The 21,481-nt window shown below is 33.8% G+C and overlaps 1 protein-coding gene across 1 annotated transcript; it reads right to left on the minus strand.

Annotated features, from left to right (window-relative positions):
- Window positions 1–9,746: 9,746 nt before the first annotated feature.
- On the minus strand, window positions 9,747–12,777 carry LOC106363003. The gene is made up of 5 exons (XM_022712813.2): window positions 12,004–12,777; window positions 11,219–11,920; window positions 10,685–10,794; window positions 10,508–10,589; window positions 9,747–10,430 (listed from the first exon to the last, which is right to left on the minus strand). The coding sequence occupies exons 1-5, from the start codon at window positions 12,775–12,777 to the stop codon at window positions 9,747–9,749; spliced, it is 2,352 nt and encodes a 783-aa protein (XP_022568534.2).
- Between the last annotated feature and the right edge of the window lie 8,704 nt (window positions 12,778–21,481).

Here is a 21,481-nt window from a genome sequence, read left to right on the forward strand (position 1 = left end):
AAATATATATATATGCCGTCTTTGAAAAGAAATTGAATTCCTTTACCGAAATTTTGATCTATATAGTATTGTATATCAGTAACAACTCGAACACTCTTACTACACATCATCTATACATTCAGGAAAACAAAAGGTGAACTAAACCAAAATCTTCTATCAGTAGTAATTACTCAGACACCTCACAGATGTACATGAGTATGTTGACTTACCACTTAACTTGTGATATCAAAGTGTTAATGGCATAGTAGTAGCGTAAAGGGGTTGGTTCTGTTGTGTCACTGATTCAAAATACTGTCGGCAAGTGTTGTTTTTTAAAACCAAAACATGAATTATTTTACGTGGTTGTTATTCCGGTGGTTATTGCAATTGTTGTAATACGATTTTGTGAATATAATTACTGTAATTGAATATTAAATGTTTATTTGCAGCAACAAAAACTTGTTACAAATAAAATATTTCATGATAACATTAAAATGACAACATATATATATATATATATATATATATATGTGAAACAATAAGATGATGGAAGACTGTAAATTTGAAACTAATTATTAAAAACATGTATTAAACTTTTTGCACATGTAATCCTTAACAGCCTCAGCAACACTACTAGTTTTAGTTTTAGGAACAATATATTCATCATGACTTGTTAGTTGTTTATTGCAAAACGTTTTGCAATCTATTTCACAAGTTGTTGGATCTGGTTTTCCGGATACTTTCATGCACTGATTCAAGATGCAATGTTTGACACATTTCTCAACGTAGGTTGAAAGAGAAATTTGTGCCGAAAGCATTATTATACATATAGCTACTATCATGAAAATAGTGCATGAAGTTTTCAAAATTTGAGTTTTCATAATGTATATATGATTACAACAAATATGAAATGTGTATTAGTTTAGTCTTTTTTAGATCGTGACCAAGATGATTCTGATATTGTGTTAGTCTTGGTGAATTATAAAGTAAAGTAAATGATGGGTGTTTTTAGAAGTTTGTTTTAGTTTGTTTGTTGCTTCTTTTTTAATGTATATAAATCGAAAAGTTGTATGGAACTTTCCTCTATTTTGTTGTGTTAACTATCTAACCAATTTTTATTATAACAATAAAATATATCATTTTTTTATCAGCAACAATAAGATATAGTTTTTTGGTAATTATTATAGTCTTATATTTAAATTTTTTAATGATATCATAGCATTACATCAAAATTTTGTGATCTAAACACGTAAAATTATGGTTTTATTTTGAAATTTTAAAATTTTAAAATTCTGAAATTTGAAAATTATTCTTTATTTTTACCAAATTATGGATTTAAGTTTTTAATTTGAAAAATATTTAAAATCTATTTTTTCTTATAATTTATTCAGATAGCAATAACGGAATATCAAACTAATAACATGTCAAATATTGTTAATAGGTTAGTAGAAATTATGTATAAAATTAGGATATACAATGATAATTAGTAGTGACTTAAAAAATTGTTAATATTTACGACATAACATTTGCTAGTTTTTCTTAAATAGTAGTGGAAAACATTGTATGTAGTTTTCACATGTAGTATATCATTAATGTTAAGGATTCCATCATAATTATCACAATTATTACTATTATTATTATGATATTAATAAGCAATATTAATTTTAAAAAATAATAATATGATGTTAATGTATCTATATATTATTAAAATAGAAGTACCAATAAAATATGTCCCTTAGTTTTCCATCTTATTTACACTAGAATGCTACTGACTAATTAAATAAACTATCCTTTTTTTTAATTCTTGTCTTTTTAAGTTAGATTAATATGTTTTCCTAAATTAAATTTGAACTAAAAACACTCCTATTCACTTCTTTATTAAATCAAGGTCAAAAGTATTTATTTTTATCCTACAAACAATTCATGAAAATTAAGACTTTGGCTCTTCATTGAACTTTTACATGTAAGTACAATCTGCATTATCCAACTTACTTTAATAAAACCTATCAAGATGTACCTGTATAAAAATTAGTGGAAGTAAATAATATAGGTAACATATAAAGTATATCGACGCTTATATATTATTGTCACCTATAACCATGATAAATACATATATATTTCTTAATGTATAATATTCAAACCATCTATACAAATGGATTTAGCTAATTATTCTAAACAAACCAAATCAATTAATTTAGAATCAAAACAGAATATCTTTATTCGTCTATCCAAACCTCCAATCAATGTTCAATATTAATAACACCTATAAAATATAGAAAGTAAAACATACACAAATAATTAAAATATTAGATATTACTAGATCAACTAATATGTTTCCAAATAATTTTTTTCTCCTTCAATACGAGAACTGGTTATACTAAATGAGAAATATTGTAAATATTTAGCATCCAAACTATAGCCATGATTTTTGCTATCTATTATATTTAAGAAAATAATATATTATCTATATTTTGTTTCCTAATATATTTTCATCACTTGATTTACGGAATACTTAACAATAAATTAATTATTTTCTGAATATGATTAATTTAAAACAATTTAAAAATAAAAACAAATTCTATAGAATTTAAATAATCATTTATTTTCTTACAAATGTTATAACTAATGTATCATTTTAATTTTCTCTTTTGTATTTTTAATTCAGAAAATTTGTTTTCTATATATCTTAGACGTAAGTCTAATTATGTAAATGTTTGATTTGTCAAAATGATACCCAATATCGGTGATACAATTTACGGTAAAACACACAAAAAACAATTTACTCGATGTAATTAAAAATGGTTATTTTTCAAAATGTTACATTATAACAATTTTGTAATACGGTTACATTTACAAATATAACATTTAGTACAACAAAAATTAAAATTTGAAAACAAAACACATGTACGGTTGCGCGGGTCAAGGTCTAGTTATTAATTATGATAGATCACTAGAATTTTGCCCACTGACCGGATTGTTTATTAAAAAAAAAAATATTGTTAAATTTTTTATCTTGAAATTCGGTTGTTTAATTATGTTGCTTAGAAATCAAAAGATGATCCACCAACCAATAAAAATTAGTTTTTGCTCTTTGAAGTATGTATTAGAAGATAATAATAATAATAATAATAATAATAATAATAATAATAATAATAATAATAATAATAATAATAATAATAATAATAATAATAATAAACAATTTTTGAAGATGAAAAATTATTAATTGATTAGGAATCCACCAAAATATATTTAAAATTATTTCTTCATTAATTTTTGATTAATCAACACTTTTTGGTAATTCACTAGGCCCAACATTACTGTCTAATTTACGTTTAGTGCAGTTTCTTACAAAGGATAAATTAGGCCTGGGCGTTCGGTCCCCCGATCGGGTATGGTTCGGTTAAAACAGGTTTTCGGATCTAAGTCTAGAAGTCCCATTCAGTTTTTCTAAATTTTCGGTACGGTATCGGTTCGAAACCAATCGGGTTCGGATCGGTTTGGAACAGCCACTGAATATCCGCATAAATCCAAAATTGAAATGAGTTCGGTTCGGTTATGGGTTTTGATACCAAAATAACCAAAAAATCCCGAATAAAACTGAATAGTACACATTAACACACCAAAATTTGAGTCTAAAACGTGTTAAAGATAACAAATTCTAAAGTCACACAATAGCACCAGTAGACAATGCGAATTAAAGTGTTCAAACCCCATACATAAAACGTAACCTTAAAGTGTAGAAGCAAATCAAAATGCTTAATATTGTTGTAGGATTGTTGCATCACCATACTCTGAAATAGTGTTAGCATTATTCATATTGCGTACTAAGCTAATATATAAGCTTGTGCGATGTGATTAATAATGCTACCTCTTTCAAGCTTTTCTACATCTTCAAGCTGGTGAATCCATCTGTAAACATGAAAAACCATATGTAAATGAAGAACAAAAAGACATGCAAAAAGAAGATAAGATAATGAGAAAAATAAATTAAAAAAGGACATGCAAATAGAAGACATGCGATTTATTTCGAATCGACTACCAAAGTTTCATAAGAACCAAAGAAGAATAAGTACAGAAGAAATAAAACAAACGAACCTGAAATAGATTTCTCTAATTCTCGGATGTAGTGGGGATAAAGAGACTAGTAGATTGTTTCCAATTAATTGTAATTATTAAAAGATTGAATCAAGAAAGCTTTTCTGGGACTAGGGTTTGCTCAACAGGTGAGATTGTGAGGAAAGTAAAAAAAAAAAATGTAATACTAGGGTCGGCCCGGGCTACGCCCGGGATTTTCCTATAATTTTTGTTATATGTTTGGTATTTATACTTATATATATATATATGTGTGTGTAATAAAATATACGACTTTAGGCAATTTTAAAATTATTTTCATTATTAAAAGCTATGGATAACAAAATAAAAAAAATGAATAAATAATAAATTAAATCTTAGTTATGGTCTAATTTTTTTATCTTACTTATTAATGTTTAATGTAAAATAATTGTTAAAAATACACAAATTAAATTTTACTTTGACTATAGAACCAATACTTTTATAATTTTTAAGGGTCTTAGAACATTTTTCTTTGGAAGTTTTTTTTCTTCAGCCTGTCCTACATATATTTTGATTTATTTGTACCATCTATATTTTCCAATATATATATAATCAATTTTGAAAAATGGTCATAATCGTATTTGCATAATATTGTTTTTTTCTTGAACAAAATAGTTATTAACAAAGTATAACAAATTATATATTGTGGTTAAAATTCTACATTATAGTTGTCATTGGATCTCATATGATAATGCATGATATGTATTTTGACATTTTCTCAAAAGCAAACAATGCATGATATGCAAGTGAGGCTTTTTTCTCATAGAATAAAACAATATCGACACCAACACGGCCGTCTAATAGCACGCGCAAGTGGAGCGGTCGAACATGGCCCGATATATAAAAATAAAAAGCTTAAGAATTTTTAAAAATATATAGATAAATTATGGTAAAAAACTTTAAAATTTTAGAAATAATGCTAAATTTAGAACTTATAATTAAAAAAATCAGACAAAGTTATTAAATTTTAAAGGGAAAATTGCCAAAAGAGAACAAGAAAACAGCATAGTTGTCCCTATGGTATAAATCCATTTTTTTTTCATTTTTTCTCCCCTTTACCCTTTCCATATGTTAAAATTAATGAAATAAATAGTTATAAAAATCAAAAAAATTATTAAAAATATAAACAATTAATAAAACACCCATTTACACAAACACATATTTTTTCTGGGTTGAAAAACATAATAAATAATGTTTTTAAATTATGTTCTACTAAAAGTAGAATTCTGTTTCTACCCAAAACGGGTGAGTAGAAAGTGAATTCTAGAATGAACACATCCATCTACTTGTTTTAGAACGTACAAACTACTTTTTACTATAATTCTAAATAGGGGGAATACGAATTCTACTATTTGTAATGATCGCTACTTTTATTCAGAAAGATGTTTTTACTTTTATTGAGTATTCTAAGTTATCAGGAATGCAAAATCTAAAACATACACGAACGTCCACTTAGTGTAGAAATTACATTCTGGAATTTTGTTATGTTCTACACAGTGTAGAAGGTGACTTCTACGGATAAAAAACTGTATTTTCGAAAATTAAGGAAGTTGCCGTTTTAAAAATATTCTAAAAATATTCTAATTTCCTAAAACGTGTTTTCATTGATTTGCTTCGTGAAAAATAAAAAATAAAAACGCTTTTGAATGTTCTTCTTCACCAATCTATGATTTCCCTATGATTTCTCTATAGTTTGTCTTGTGATTTTCACAAACTCTTGTTCTATGATGCATATCTATACAACATGTGGTGTTTGGGAGTTTGGAGCAACCACGGGATGGGTTTTTTCGGCTGATGAGAAAGGGGCTAGGCTACTGTTATTGGAATCAAGTTCTACCTTAGAGGTTTTTAAAAGAATGGTTTTGGAGGATTTTGATATGGAAGAAGATAGCTTACCCGATTTGGAGTTGAGTTATCTACCTACTGAGTTGATCAATACATCAACTTGTCCACCTGTGATCATTGCAAATGATCGACAGCTTCAGAATTTTGTTGGTTTTGTTCAAAAGTGTGTTTCTACTCGATTGTGTGTAACATCTAAAGCCAAAGTTGAGAATCTGAATGAACCAGACTTTGATCTTAACAAGTCGCCAGCTGATTCAAGTACTGCTCAAGGGGAGGGAAACTCGGTTGATAGGGGGAACGAACCAGCTCCTGTGTTTGTTGAGAGGCAGTGCGAGAAAAAGAAAGAAAAGATTAGCAGAGTCGAAGTTGATGAGGATGCCTATCATGCTGATACCATGATCTCGGCCAAAGAGGACATACATAAGATGTCAAAGTTTTCTGTGCTCAATGTTGTTAAGAAGGGACAATTGTTTGAGAACAAAACTTTGCTGAAGGCGACTTTCGAGATATGTGCAATGAAGCATAACTTTCACTACGAGGTTATCAAAACGGATAGACAGCTTTGGTATGTTAGATGTGAGGATAATGCATGCAATTGGTGTGTTCGAGCAGAGTGTTTGAAGGATTCTGCATATTTCATTATCAAAAAGTATGTCGGTGAACATACATAGGTAGTCTGATTATGCATAGGTATGAAGGGGTTAAGGAAAGGCCGAAATGCAATGATGTAATACAGATTATGCTTATGGATCATGGCTGTGAGATCACGAAATCTTTAGCATGGGATGTTCGTGAATATGCGGTTAATGCTGTTAGAGGTATACCAGAGAGAAGGTATGGAAAAATACTGAAATACTTGCACATGCTGAGAGAGGCTAATACGGGTACACATTCATCGTATGAGATTGACAGCAAAGGAAGATTTTGGTACCTGTTTATTGCATTTGGGCAATCGATACGAGGATTTAACAGAGTCATAAGGAGGGTTATTGTGGTTGATGGCACTTTTCTGAAGAACAAATACAAAGGAGTTCTATTGGTTGCAACTGCTGTAGACGGAAATTCTAATTTGTATCCTCTTGCATTCGGAGTAGTCGACTCAGAGAATGAAAATTCTTGGGAATGGTTTATGAGACAACTAAATATTGTCATTGCTGATGATCATCATTTGGCTTTCATTTCTGACAGACATGCGGCCATTGCTAAGGCGCTTGAGACTGTGTATCCAACAGCTAAACATGGTATTTGCATTCATCATTTGTTGAATAATGTGGTAACATATAACCATGGGAAAGGACTTGTTGGGTTGGTTGCAAAGGCGTCCAAGGTTTATAGAGTTGCTGAGTTTGAAAAGATATTTGCTAATGTGTGTAATATCAGTCCGGCAATTGGAAAATACCTAAAGGATGCTGAAGTCCAAAAGTGGGAAAGATATCAATTCTCTGGATATAGATATGACATAAGGACAACAAACCCTGCCGAATCCATCAACTCTGCTTTGCGTCCGCCGAGAGAGTATCCAATCATTCCCTTGTTGGACAGTATCAGGGAAATGCTGACTCTGTGGTTTTATAACCGTAAGAAAAAGATTTCAAAGCATAATCATCCTCTTACCATAGATGTGGAGAAAAAGATTGAAAGGAGAACCAAGAAAGGCAAAAGATTTGCAGTTTACCCTGTCAGCGATGGTCGATTGCTTGTTAGAGGTGATAAAATCGACTGCTTAGTTGATTTGGATAGACGTACTTGCTCATGTGGGAAGTACAACCTGATGAAGATACCTTTTCGGCACGCAATTAAAGCTGGTTTTCATGTTGGCAGACAGCCACACACATTGACTGATTTATTTTACACTACAGAAGCTTGGCGAGAAGCTTATCATGAAAGCATCAATCCTATTGCTGTTCCTGAGGATGCTTGGTCCATGCCAGAAGATGTTGTCGTGGTCAATGTGCTACCACCAGAGTCAAGAAAATCAGTTGGAAGGAATAGAAAACGCAGATATGAAACTGTTGAAGATAAAATTCGGTCATCGCAAACATCAGAAAAGAGGCAGCCTCGCAAGTGTAGTAGATGTGGTATTAGTGGGCACAACAGAGCAACTTGTAAAATACCAATATAGCCAGTCACATATGGTAAGGGTCAGCTTATATAGCCAGTTCGTTTATATGTTTTTCAATCTCGATTTAATTGTGTTTCATGTATGGATGTTTCTGTTACAGGTTGGTCTGTTCAAGTATGCAAGTTGTGGTGTTTGAAAGTGCAGTATTGCCTTGTCTCGTATGGTTTTTTCTTCTAAAAACAATCAACTTTGTTTTCATTTTGATTGTTATACTTTGGATAATTCTCGTATGGTTATTTTCTCAGTTTCATTGTTATACATTGGCATTATTTTCTCCTCACTTCTCTATCTCTCTGTTTGTTTAGTTATGTTATGTTCAACTATGCTTTTGAGTTTGAGTTTGAATTTGAGTTTGAGTTTGTTTGACAATAGCTGCTGCCCGATTTTTCAACAAGGAAGGTGGATTGTAAGAACAGAACACTGAGCACAAAATATAAAGAACCACTAGACTGGTTAAGTCGACACAAACAATGTAACAACAAAACACAAATTGAAGCCAATACTAAGAATCAGTAGCCTGGTAAAGACGACAAGAAAAAACTAAGAAGAAGATACTTAGAACCAGTAGACTGATTTCACTCATTCTTGGCTTCTTAATCTTCCAAAAAGCCATAGAATGCTTCCTAAGCAACCTAATTCGAGTGAATTTTTCTGCTTCCTAACTTCTTTTTCTATTGTCTGTGTGATACTACTTTTCAGATCTTCAATCTCTTCGACAATTCTCCCTTGCTCAGCCTCTACCCTTCGAATCTCATCAAGCAGGGTGTCATCAACCCACTTAAATAAATGATTTTCCTTCTTTCGGTACATAGAAACGAAAATCAAGTTAGGAGAAACAAAATGGAATGAAAAAACAGCATGTTTTTCCTACACAATCGAATATCGAATCAGACAAAAAAAGAACATAACAAATCGAAAATCGAATCAGACTATGAACCTGTGCCCCTATTTCACATCTATAGAACCGTCGGTAAGGATTGTCATCAGTTCTCGAATAGAATATCACAACCCCTTTCCCGCACCAGCACCTAGATGGCACCCCGTACGAATGTCGCCTTGAAGTATTCATGGGTGTGAGAAACTGATTCAGAGAGAAAAAGGAGATTGAAGGAAAATAAGATCTGAAAAAATGTGAAAAGTCAGGTTTCATTGCTGAGTTGGTCTTAAATATGTCAGGTTTTAGGTTTATTGTGGATCTAGTTCTGGTTGGGTTTGATTGTTGAGTTGGATCAAAAGTCTGGTTTACAAGAAGCCAAATTAAGTGTATTACATTTGATTCGATTTATTTACTCCTACAGGATGATCTAGTAAAACAGTTTTGATAACTGTTCTTGTGGTCTTGTTCCGTGTTTTGGTTTCGTTTAGGGTATGTTTAGGGTTTAGGTTAGGGTTGATTGTGGTCTTGTTCCGGGTTTTGGTTTTGTTTAGGGTATGTTTAGGGTTTAGGTTAGGGTTCTAATTTAAAACAGTGTTAAATTCTAGCATTCTTCAGCTAAAAACTCTTAATAATAAAACCACAAGATGTACATTAGATTAGAAGAGTCGATCCTAAAAATCATAATAAAACACTAGAAGTTGTACAATAGACTAAGCATTCTTGTTCCTAAAAATGATAATAAAACACTAGAAGTTCTACATCAGATTAAGCAATCTTGTTCATTACATTAGAACTAGAAACCAAGCAGTCTCACAGAATCTCCTCTACAGTCGAAGAGAGACACTCTGGGTGATACTTTGACATCCTGTCAATCAATTCCGGATCATTAGCTGCTTCCCAAAGATCCCATAAAATCCTGTGGCGAGCTTCGATAATGTTACCATCATGCAACAACGACAACTCCAATCCAAGCGCATGGCACTCAATGAACTTCACTGCATAGACGCCACAGTCACATGCACTTTTATTCAGATTCCCAACGGGGACATAGGAAACAGTATATGCACCGACTGTGAAATCCTTCTGGTGTCTCATAGGCTGAACTGCCTTGACAATACGCGAAATAAGGTTTGCGAACCCATCCACCTCCTTGTACCTTTTCCTACCCGAGCAGTCGAACACATCAATGCTCCTCGTCACGAAACTGATGCACAAGGCGATCCAATGATTCGCACTGACATGAACAGGGACATACAGCCGATCCACATCTATATTCCATATCTCATGTGTCATGCCATGTGGTGGAAGGACCCCTTTACCGTACTGCAGTAGCAAATTATGAAGCATGTAGCTCTTTCTACCCTGAGCTTCTAAATGACCATACTCTTTTTTAATCATATTGCTGAAGACGACAGTCATGAAGGCGACACGATGAGGTCTCCATCGTTTCAAAGATGTTCTCTCCCGGAATACGTACATTGCGGCGTCAATCTCCTGCATATTTCGAAAATCTTAGCACACACAATGTATTTAAAAGACACAAATGGAAGCTAATAGTCTCTAAGGTTTACCAAGCTATTAACCCACTCATATTTATCCATAAGATGATTATCAATCTCAAAATCTAAAGTGGCAGGTCCAATCCGTAGACGTCTGAAACCAAATACAATGATAAAATTATAAAACAATTATACATTTTATTTAAAATGTATCAATACATGACAGATGAATGAGAATAGAGTACTTACGTGGAGGAAGTTGACCAAGTTCTAACTTTTTCCCAATCCTCTTCACGGAAAAACACCAACGCGGCATCTGGCGAGTCCTCTTTGGTTCGATCTATTTGCTCATCATTCCACTGCAGTGGAGCCATGTTCAACGGTTTTGATTTACATGAGGTCTCAACTTTCACTTGAGACAGATCAAAACCCTCAACAAATGTAGCTTGGGACAGGTCCCGCAAGTCTTGTGTACTCACTCCAAAATCAAAATCATTAGTTTATGTAGCAATCTTTTTCCCATCCTATTCATTAAAATTTAAAACAACGCATATAAGAAGAAGCCATTTATTCATAACACAAACAAAGCATTACATTCATAGAGTTTCATACACAAACATTCAGACATATTACACTTTAGAAACCTATTACACAAAGTTTCACATTCCATATTACATAATATTACACAGTCAATATGAAGTTCCAAAAGCGTTGCTCCAGCACCCTAACTCAAGCATCGTAGTTCCAAGTTCACCAAGTCCTACACTTTCTCTTAGGTAGTACCTTTTTTGTTGGAGTAGGTTGATCGCCTTTGCGCTTAGGTGGAGCTTGAGAGCCTTTGCTCTTAGGTGGAGCTTGAGCGCCTTTGCTCTTAGGTGGAGCTTGCTTGGCTTTGCTGTTTAGTGGAGCTTCTTCAGCTTCTTTCTTGCTAGGATAGCTTCCTTCACCAGTCAAACTGATTGCGTCCTTGAGCTGTGAAACCTCAATCTCCATCTTCCCCATCCTCTCTATAAACACCCTCTCCATATTCGCCATTTGCATACTGAGCACATCTCCCAATGAAGTGACAGATGTGTGGATAAGACCCTCAATGAAACTCTTAGTTTTAGGACCAAAAGTCAGATACTTTTCTGCTGATCGCTTACACAGCACCTTCTTCTTTCTTGTCTCTGCTCCTTCATCAAGAAACTTTCTCTTGCCTTTTCCTGCAACCTTAACCGAAGAGGTCTCCTCGTCTGCTACAACATCTGTATGATCCACGCTCTTATCAGCTTCTGACCCTCTATCATGGCAGTCGGGTTCCTCCATTTTAGTTTCTTCAGGGTCTAAAACTGGCCAGTCTGTGCTGCTCCAATCATACTTGTTCCTGATCCTCTCCAAAAGAAGGTCCACTCGTTCATCTTCCATCTCACCCTTCCTTGTATAGTCAGCATCTAGAAACACATCACCATTACCAGTCACTAATATGACCGAGAACAAGTTATCCTGCAAACAGTTATTAAAACATTAAAATTCAAACAAAATATATACAACAACCATATAAAAGAAAAAAACAGAGAGAATGTTACCTTCTTAGTTAAGGAGTCTTCGAGCTCAATGATGTCTTCATAAGAAACTTTTGCAACTCCTTTCCAATTGCCACACCTTGGACCTTTGAAGCTGTCTGAGACTCTTCTGCCTAATATTTCTCCAAAATCAGGAATTGCCTCCATAATCCAAATCTGGAGAGCATAGGAGAAACCCTCGAAAATGTAGCTCTCCTTCTTACCCAACTTCTTCCTAGCCTTCACAATCAAACTCAGCAGGAAATCATACGAGTGAAGACCCCAATGGAACTTCCGAACCTTGTTAAAATCCATCACCAACTTGATGTACATATGAGGGATGGACACCTTCTCATCTCTCCCCATCACCACACCCACTATTACACACAAGTAGATCAACCTCATCCTATCAAGCCGAGTCCAGGTGTGAACTTCTTGTAGATGAACCTTTCTGCTCGACTGCAAGGTGATCTTACCACCTGTGTGCAGTAGGTTACTCCAAAAAAACCCGTCGTTTTTCCCTTTCACTACGTCACTGTTAGTTTCTCGTGTAATCTTGAGACCTGTCACAGCATGGTACTCCTGAAGCGAAAACCGGAGCGGCGTCCTCGCAAAAACAAACCACTTCTCATGCAGCTTTGAGGTAATCAGCTGCCTACATATGAAGCTATCCACTAGTTTCCCGGAGAACTTGAGATCATTTTCGGCAATAGCCATGATATGTGTGAAAACAGGATCTCTCTTCACATCATCGTACTCTGCACACTTAGCTTTCTTCAGATCTCTGATAAGTTCCATGCGGCAACTGTTGTTGATCTTCTTAACCCGAGGTTCTTAACCCGAGGGCATATAATCGTTTAGGTAGCTCCAGCTCCATATCTACAAAAGATAATAAAACACATGGTTATTAACAGCAATATCATAAACATGCAAACGTCCGAAACAAGCGTAAGAGTGAAACTGAGCCAGAGTGAAACTGAGCCAGAGTGAAACTGAGCCAAACACAAGATAATAATCAAAAGCAAAACACCATTGTCTAATCAAATTTAAATTTAGAAACACAGTAGATCGATTAATCAAATAAGACAAGTCAATCTCCATCTCGCAATCAAATCAGCAAACTAGGACAATTAACAGTCAAATACACACAAACTTTGTTCAGCGAAATCAGTATCGTAACACTCACAAAGACAAACACAAACACTAACATTGTTCAACAAAATCGGTTCAAATAATCAAAAAGTCAATTCAGACAAGCAAACAAATATTGATCCAAGTCAAAGTAACAAACTTAATAATGAAACAAAGACTAAGACAAATCAAAGAAACAAACCGTTCACAAATTGAGACCAGATAGACGGATGAGAGAGGCGGAGAAGGGGAGAGAAGCCGAAAGGTGGAGAGAAATGGAGAGAAGCGACGAGAAGCAGAGAGGCGGAGAGGTGAAGAGAATCAGAGAGAATCAGAGAGAAGCGCCGAGAAGCGGAGAGGCAGAGAGGCGGATAAGCTCGATTTTGCCGTTGATTTCACTGGTTCGTCCACAAGATCGCCATCTTCAAACTCTCGATTTTTTGGCCATCAGAGAGAGGCGGTGAAACATAAACAAAATTAGTTCAGAGGTGGAGGCAAACAGAGAGAAGCAACGAGAAGCAGAGAGGCGGAGAAGCTTGATTTCGCCGTTGAATTCACCGGTTATTACACAGGATCGCCATTTTCAAAGTCTCGATTGTTTTTTTTGAGAGAGAGGCGGAGAAACCAACAAGAAATTAGGGTTACGTGTTTTGTTCCCTTTTTGTTTTAACTTTTTTAATATATCTTTGTAACACGTTTTTTTTAAAAAAAAATTTACTATAGCACATGAAACAAACACAATTAAATTATGTTTAATTAGATTAATTCAAGGTTAGTTTTGGGATTTTGGAAAAGTTTATACTAAAGGGACAATTTAATGATGGATTTATACCATATGGACAACTATGTTGTTTTCTTGTTCTCTTTTGGCAATTTTCCCAATTTTAAAATTACTTGATAAAATATACGATTAATAATTTTTTTGAACAGGGTCTAAAATTAATTTGAGACGACCCTGGACACCAATATTTTTTGGTCAACAGATAACCAATTTGATCCAATGTCAAGCTCCTTTATTTATTGTTCTAATCTCCTGTTCTTGCTTATTCTATTATATCAATCTTGAATAATCTTCTTTTCTAAATAGGATTTCATCTTTTTTCTTTAAGTTCTACAATATTCTTATCTTTTTATCATTAATTTTTCTACAACTTGAACACAATGGATATGAGAACCACATTTTCAACATGGAAATTTGTATTAGTGAGAAACTTGGTTTCGAAACCATATAAGACTTACGAAACATTGTACTAAAGTTATTTGTACAAAAAGAACTTGACAAATAAACTTTCAAATGAACATATAATTTTTTATATACTTGAAAGACAGGCTTGAATGGAATCTTACAATGACTTTACTAATAAACATATAATTTTTAAATATTAAACCTATATCGTTTTTATTTTGAATTTTCTTTGATATATATAAAAATAAAGGCTCATTGTTTTAACTGTCACACAAGTTGCTACTAACTATGGTAGGATCAATACTACATGTGAGTTGTCTAAGAGTTTAGTATGAATATATAGAGATTTAGTGACATTTTGGTAGGGTATACCATGAGTCGTATAGTCTTAATTACCAATATCCCCCAGCTTCGCTTGATACTACAAGTTTCATGAATATATAAACACAAAGAAATTCTTAAAAGAAAAAAAAAATTCTTAAAAGTAAAACATCAATTAGATCTACGTAACAAGTGAACTTGCATGGTCATTATATCCTCCATCTATTACGCAGGCTTATTGTTCTCAACCAGATAGAAGTATAGAACAAAGCATTGTCACACGCCTTGATTTTTTTTTTCTTACTCAAGTGTGGTCAATTATAACCAAGCAAAATATATATCTCATAAATCTTTATATATATAATAGGTTTTTCTTCTCTCCCGCCTATATCAACAGGGACGCCACGTCATAAATTGGGCTCTCCTGCGCACGACACGTATCCTCTGCGCTGCGTTTCATTAAAGTGTTTTCATATTGTTTTGGGCTTGGTGGTGCGCTTCATCTGCGGCCCATCGACCACAAGCTTTAATTATGTCTTCTATTGTTCTCCCTCTCCGTCGTAGGCGCGTTTTGTGTTTCCATGTAAACTGATCCTTCTTCCTCCTGATCCATCAATCAACCGGAGCCGTAGCGAATCTAGAGTTTCCAGCAAACTATTCATCTTCTTCCTACTGATCAAGTAATCAATCGGTTACGAAATTATTGCTATTAAATTCTCTCTTTAAATCAATCTACAAGATCTCTCTTCAATGCCACTTTAGCTCTTCAAAGGCAGTGGTGGTTCGACTATAACAAAGGTTAGCATCCCTACAATCTGTAGCATCTTATCAATCTATTATAACCAAAGCAATCTCCTTATTTTCTGAGAAAAATGGCTAATGCTCAATTGGGTCTTTTCGTATGTGATTTCTAAGGTTCAACCCACTATTTCTTCTTCGCCATTCAGCTACTGCTTACTGAGCACAGAAAAATTGATGACTTCCCAGATCCAGAAGCAATACGCTAGACGTCATGTCTCAATATGAGGTTAATTTACTTCTGGGATTTTAGAAGTTGAAGTGAATCGATTCTTTTTGAGCGATCTCCAACAGAAGATTTTGTTGGTATTTTTTTAATGAAAAATACCGATGGTACATTAGTAACAATTAATGCTGGGAGAGACATTGCATTCCATCGGAAGAGGAGAAAACCGACAAGTATTGGCGACGTCGACACCAGATATTAAGGCAACAACCATCAGATTCAACCTTTGATTTACAGCAAAAATAGTGTTCGGGTGACTTCACCTCTTTACCTTCTCTTATTGCTACCATCGTGTTTGCTTTCCTTGACATTACCTCTTTAGTTGGACTACCTGGTAAGGTACATCAATGTCTTTTCTTGATGGCTTACTCGATTTTCAGATCAAACTTTGCTAACATTCTTCATTTTTCCTTCAGCAATTCAGGCCAACAAAAACAACTGCTTAAGTTTTACGCTCAACTTGAGCTTCACATTTCATCGGACAACATGTGCTTCTGTTTATGATTTTTATATTGCCATTAATTGTTGATCCAAAAAACAAATCTAAAAGCCTACATGATTTTATGTATGTAGATAATTAGAAGAGCTTAGTGCTGCAAGCAGTCAAATTATTCTGTTATCATTGTATTTTAAGATCACAAGATTCCGTAGCTAACTTGCCACTTCAACTATACAAGGTAACAGAAATTCTTTGAACCTCATAGTAAAACCTACATCTATGGTCACTTTAATGGGTATGCCTTTTCTGCATATCAGTGGTCCATTTTTGAAGTGCAAAAAGTGGTACTTGGAAAACAAGTAAGTTAAAAAATTTCTTTAATTCTGGATCTTTTCCTCTTAAGAAAAGATGTAAGATGGCTTTTCTTATTTCCAGATAGACTACTCTTCGTAGCCATGTTTGTAACCTCAGTACATGTGATGGTGAGAGATGCTTATTCAAATTTTAGAATTGATGTTAGTCTTTTAGTGCCTCCAATAAAAAGATCGCAGATTAAAATATTTGTTTCTTTTGTAGGAATAATTCATACACTGATGTTAGGAACATTTGGTATTTTAAATGAAAGCTGTAAAATGGAAGATGAGATTCTATCTTACTGGATTTCATAAGTTTCACAGAGACGAGAGTATAGCTTCTTTCTTTTGTCAAACACAAGTTATTTGTTTTTTCATTATTATAGTTACAAATGTGTTTCTATGTGCTCTTTTGATTTGTTCAAAAAGAGGTAGTAGAGAAGATGAATTACACAAACACAGAACATGGATATGTTGATGAATGTTTACGAAAAATATAACGTACATGATGAGTGACTGGCTAAATCAATAATAGATAGATTAAAAGTCGTATAGGAACAAAAGCAATTTAGGTGACGTTGAAAAATATGCATAAAAAGAAGGAAATCTGCTACATCTATTTGTATTCACACCTGGTCAATTATATGTTGCATTATCAAGAGTAGTGATTACGCGAAAACAAACCAAATGTGCGACTATCTTTGAATAAACCAGCTAGGAAACAAATTATTTTGTTTATGTTTGTGTTCCATTTATGATTTATTGCAGATATAGGATTTAGTTTACAAGTCTGAAGCCCATAAGAAAACACATCTAAGTTAATTATAAAATGTAACTATGTAACGTCATATTTTTCCCTCGCAGACGATGCTTCTCGAAGCTCTAACGAATTAATCTGATGCTTCAAAAACTATAACAATAATGCTTCTTTGATGGTCTGTTTCTCTGTCTCGGCACCCATTTTCTCTACCGTATTTAATTAGTATCTTTACCACTCAAACGACTCATATCTGGTGGGTAAATACTATGAAAGCTTCGATTGGAATTTTGAGGATATTAGCATTGGCACATATTGATAAGAACTCGCTACAACCGAGTAAACTAACTATGGCAGGTATTTGTTTCTTAACTACCAAAATTTATGTCTTTAAATACTAGGCTTTGCGGATGTAGATTTGAGTAGACTTATTTTGGAGATAAATAGTGTGGAAAATTATCATAGTTCAAGAGTTTCTGAAGTATTTTGGTGGAAAACATTTGCTACGAACCAGCTGGGAGACCAACTCCTCCCTATTGCTCTTCAAAAGTTGCGAACATTTGCTACGAACCAGATGCGGTTTGGTTCCAGTTCCAAGTTGGAAAACATTTGCTACGAACCAGATGCGGTTTGGTTCCAGTTCCAAGTTGATAAGAAAGCGAAAAGGCTTTTACTTTCTCTTCCAATGAATTTTATTTGCAGAAACTAAGAGTTTATTCCGAGAACTCACTCTCTTTTTTCTAATTATAGCTCTCACACAAAAAAAGTGGTTACAGTTAGTCAAACAATAACAAACTAGTTTATTATACCATTTCCAAATATTGAGTTTTATAATAAAATAGTGTTTAAAGCATGTGTTATATTTCAAATCATTAGGAAAGACCAATGTATTATCTTCACATAAGAAACGGAAATGGAGATTATTGCAAATCAAGCTCATCCTTTAGAGCTTGGACATGAACTACCAACTTCAGCCATTTAAGATTATAATATCAGGAAAATACAACTGAATAATGCAACCATCCTTCAGCTAATAAGACGCCTAGCATATATCAAATAGAACTTTCCCGAGCTCCAACAACGCACTTTTTTTCAAGCATAACCGTATCATGGTTCCTGTAATCATAGGGTTTATGGTGAATATAACATTAACAGATTTCCGAAATTCATCCCTCATGGTTTCTGTTATTCTATTAGGTTATAATATTTATTAACAAATAAGTGTCAAATACATAGGCTAAAATAATAACACACCTTAAAAGAATTATTGGGCTGCACAGAGTTGTACATATACGTCATGCATCCTTTTTATTAGGACATTCAGTCAATAAAAAAACCTGTGTGAATCATATCAGTTAAAACCTGACCTTCTTTCTAACAATATAATACATAGTATAGACAAGTTGTTTCTAAATACACAGTGTAAGAGAAGTTACTTTATTTAGAAAACTATATAATAAATATCATGAAAATCAAACTCTTAATATAATATTTTATACACAAACACTTAGTATAAACACAACCATTCTTAATAACAATAAACATTATTAAACACCACAAATTCTAACATAAAACCCATCCAATAAAAATCTACAATAATATAGTTCACACATCACACGATAATCAAAAACAATTAAAATGGAGATCATAATATGAATGAAAGATCAATAAAAAGTGAACTTATATGATTTAAAAGAAAAAAATGATAAAAACATATACACCACCATAATAAAAATAGAAGATACTCTCATTCAAATCATTAAAAAATTTAGTTAACTGCAACAAGACTAAAACTAAATCTTTTTACAACAAAAAAAAATTAATAGTAAAAATTACAAAATAAATAGATAAAATAATCATGTAAAAAATTTACACATAATACAGAATCAAACATTTTAAGAAAAATAAAATTGTAGAACAAAATATATAAAGAACATTTAAAACTATTGCTAACGAGCATAATATATCTTATCATATATAATCTCTCATCACCTAAAACTTTCTAAAAGACAAAAATCATTATCATATACATTTCTTGCAAATAAGACCAAAACACCAACCACAAAATCATTAAAAAATAATAACCAAGATCACATGAAAAGTATATCCCGCCCGTAGGGCGGGCCGGCCCTAGTTATGTATATAAGGTTAACTATTTGCTATAGTGGCTTACAATATAATTGCTCTTTCATTTTTCGACTACTGTCTAAGCCATGTAAGCGACAAACTCATAGAGATTATACAACAAACAGAATCTAAGAAGCCATGTATCAAACTAAAAGCTGGAAGGAAAAAATATATAACTCCTAATACGATATTGAGAACTTGATTGGCAATAAAACAAAAGCGGTTCTTCAAGTTTTTCTTCCCAAAAATCTCCTTTTCTCTCATATGTTGTGCAACTGATAACTTTAATGATCGTTGCAATGACAACTGAACGTTATCAACTATGGCAGATTCTAAATCATGTTCAACGTCTCTCACTTCTACACCAGAACATGAATGCATGTGGCAGATGTGGAAGGAAAATCACCTTAGGTGGTAAGTGATTTGAGAGCAATGCATTGCTTCTAAATTTGGTTATCAGCCGTTAAACATCCCCACACCTCTACTAAAACTCTGAATAACTTTGTGTTTCAGTTTGTGTGAGTAGTAAAGTAGATGACGTGCCTTGAAATCAGAGTTTCTCCCGGATGTAATACCAGAAAAAAATATGTTCCATCATGCTCAATCCCACTACATGAAGTACATGAAAATGGTAAGTAGCATATCTAGAAGACACTGAGAAATAAAAACTAAAGCAGAAATGACCAAATTAAAAAAAAAATGAATTGTTTCAGCTGACAAAAATTCATTTCTAGAAAAGGCACATAAAGAGCATTGAAAAATCCTTGTATTGTCAAAACCTCAATACCTTAACCGTCCATGGACTGGTTCCAGGGCATGCACCACATAATCTCCATAGATATAACCCAGTGCCTGTCAAAGAATGTTGTCTTGGTTGGTTCACAAAAATAATGGAGAGAGAGAGAGAGATAAACTACTCATTTTCAAGACTGTGCAAAAACTACGCCAACACTACAAGAAAACAGCGGTATTCTGACGGACATTCCGACGGAAAATAAAATCTTCGGAATATCCCGAGGAAATTCCGAAGAAACACAAAATTTGGTTTCCTCGGAATTTCCTCGGAATATACCGACGGAATTCCGAGGAAATATCAATCCGTCGGAATATTCCGAGGAAATTCTGAGGAAAAATGTGTTCCTCGGAAAAAACCGATGAATTCCGAGGAAATATTATAGCCGTTGAAGAGTGGTTGGGGGATTTTACAAAATTCCGAGGAAATTCCGACGAACTAGCCGTTGGCGTCCGAATTCCGTCGGAATTTCCTCGGTCTGTCGGCAGGATTTAAACTATAAATACAAGCAGTCCTCTTCCTCTTCATTCACTCCATATCTTCATCCTCCCTCTTACTCTATTTACACACGAATTTGATTCATAAAAAATATGTCTTCTTCAAATTATTTTCGTTCTTGGATCGATCGACCTCATTTGGATCCGAACACGAGGGGATGAGAGTTCTGAGGTTTTGATCCAAAAAGTTCGGGTTTTGCCTTATAATTATGTTTCCCGCACACGCATCGATCGAGGCGTTTTTGTACAAATACGGATCGATCGATGCGTTTAAAAAAAGGCTCCCAAGATTTTGTTCGATCCATCGATGGGATAATCTAATCGATCGATCACATTGTTACGCTTTGGTCCATCTTAGTGATCGATCGATGCGTTTTCGGACATATATCCATCGATCGATCCGTTTATAAAAAAACTTACAAGATTTTCCGAGGACATTCCGAGGAACGCTTGAGATTCTCGATCGATCGATGGGATAATCTAATCGATCGATCACACTGTTACGCTTTGGTCCATTTTAGTGATCGATCGATGCGTTTTTGGATATATATACATCGATCGATCCGTTTATAAAAAAACGTATGAGATTTTGTTCTCGATCGATCACATTGTTACCCCAAACCCTGTTTCCTCGGAAAAGCCTCGGAATATTCCGAGGAAATTCCGAGGAACACCTGATATACTCTATCGATCGATGCGTTTTGGTACATATATCCATCGATCGATCCGTTTAAAAAAACATTGACGTATTGAAACCCCAAACACTAGTTCCTCGGAATTTCCTCGGAATATTCCGATGGAATTCCGAGGAAGAAAAGGGTTTCCTCGGAATTCCCTCGGAATAATCCGAGAAAATTCCGAGGAAATAAGGTTT

This window comes from Brassica napus, chromosome C5, assembly GCF_020379485.1.
Source record: "Brassica napus cultivar Da-Ae chromosome C5, Da-Ae, whole genome shotgun sequence".
Classification (NCBI taxonomy): domain Eukaryota; kingdom Viridiplantae; phylum Streptophyta; class Magnoliopsida; order Brassicales; family Brassicaceae; genus Brassica; species Brassica napus.

Coding starts and splice junctions, on each gene's coding strand:
- LOC106363003 (XM_022712813.2), bottom strand. CDS start 12,777: ATGGAACTTATCAGAGATCTGAAGAAAGCTAAGTGTGCAGAGTACGAT. Junction 11,921..12,003: donor AAGACTCCTTAACTAAGAAG/GTAACATTCTCT, acceptor AACTGTTTGCAG/GATAACTTGTTCTCGGTCAT. Junction 10,431..10,507: donor ATGAGTGGGTTAATAGCTTG/GTAAACCTTAGA, acceptor CGAAATATGCAG/GAGATTGACGCCGCAATGTA.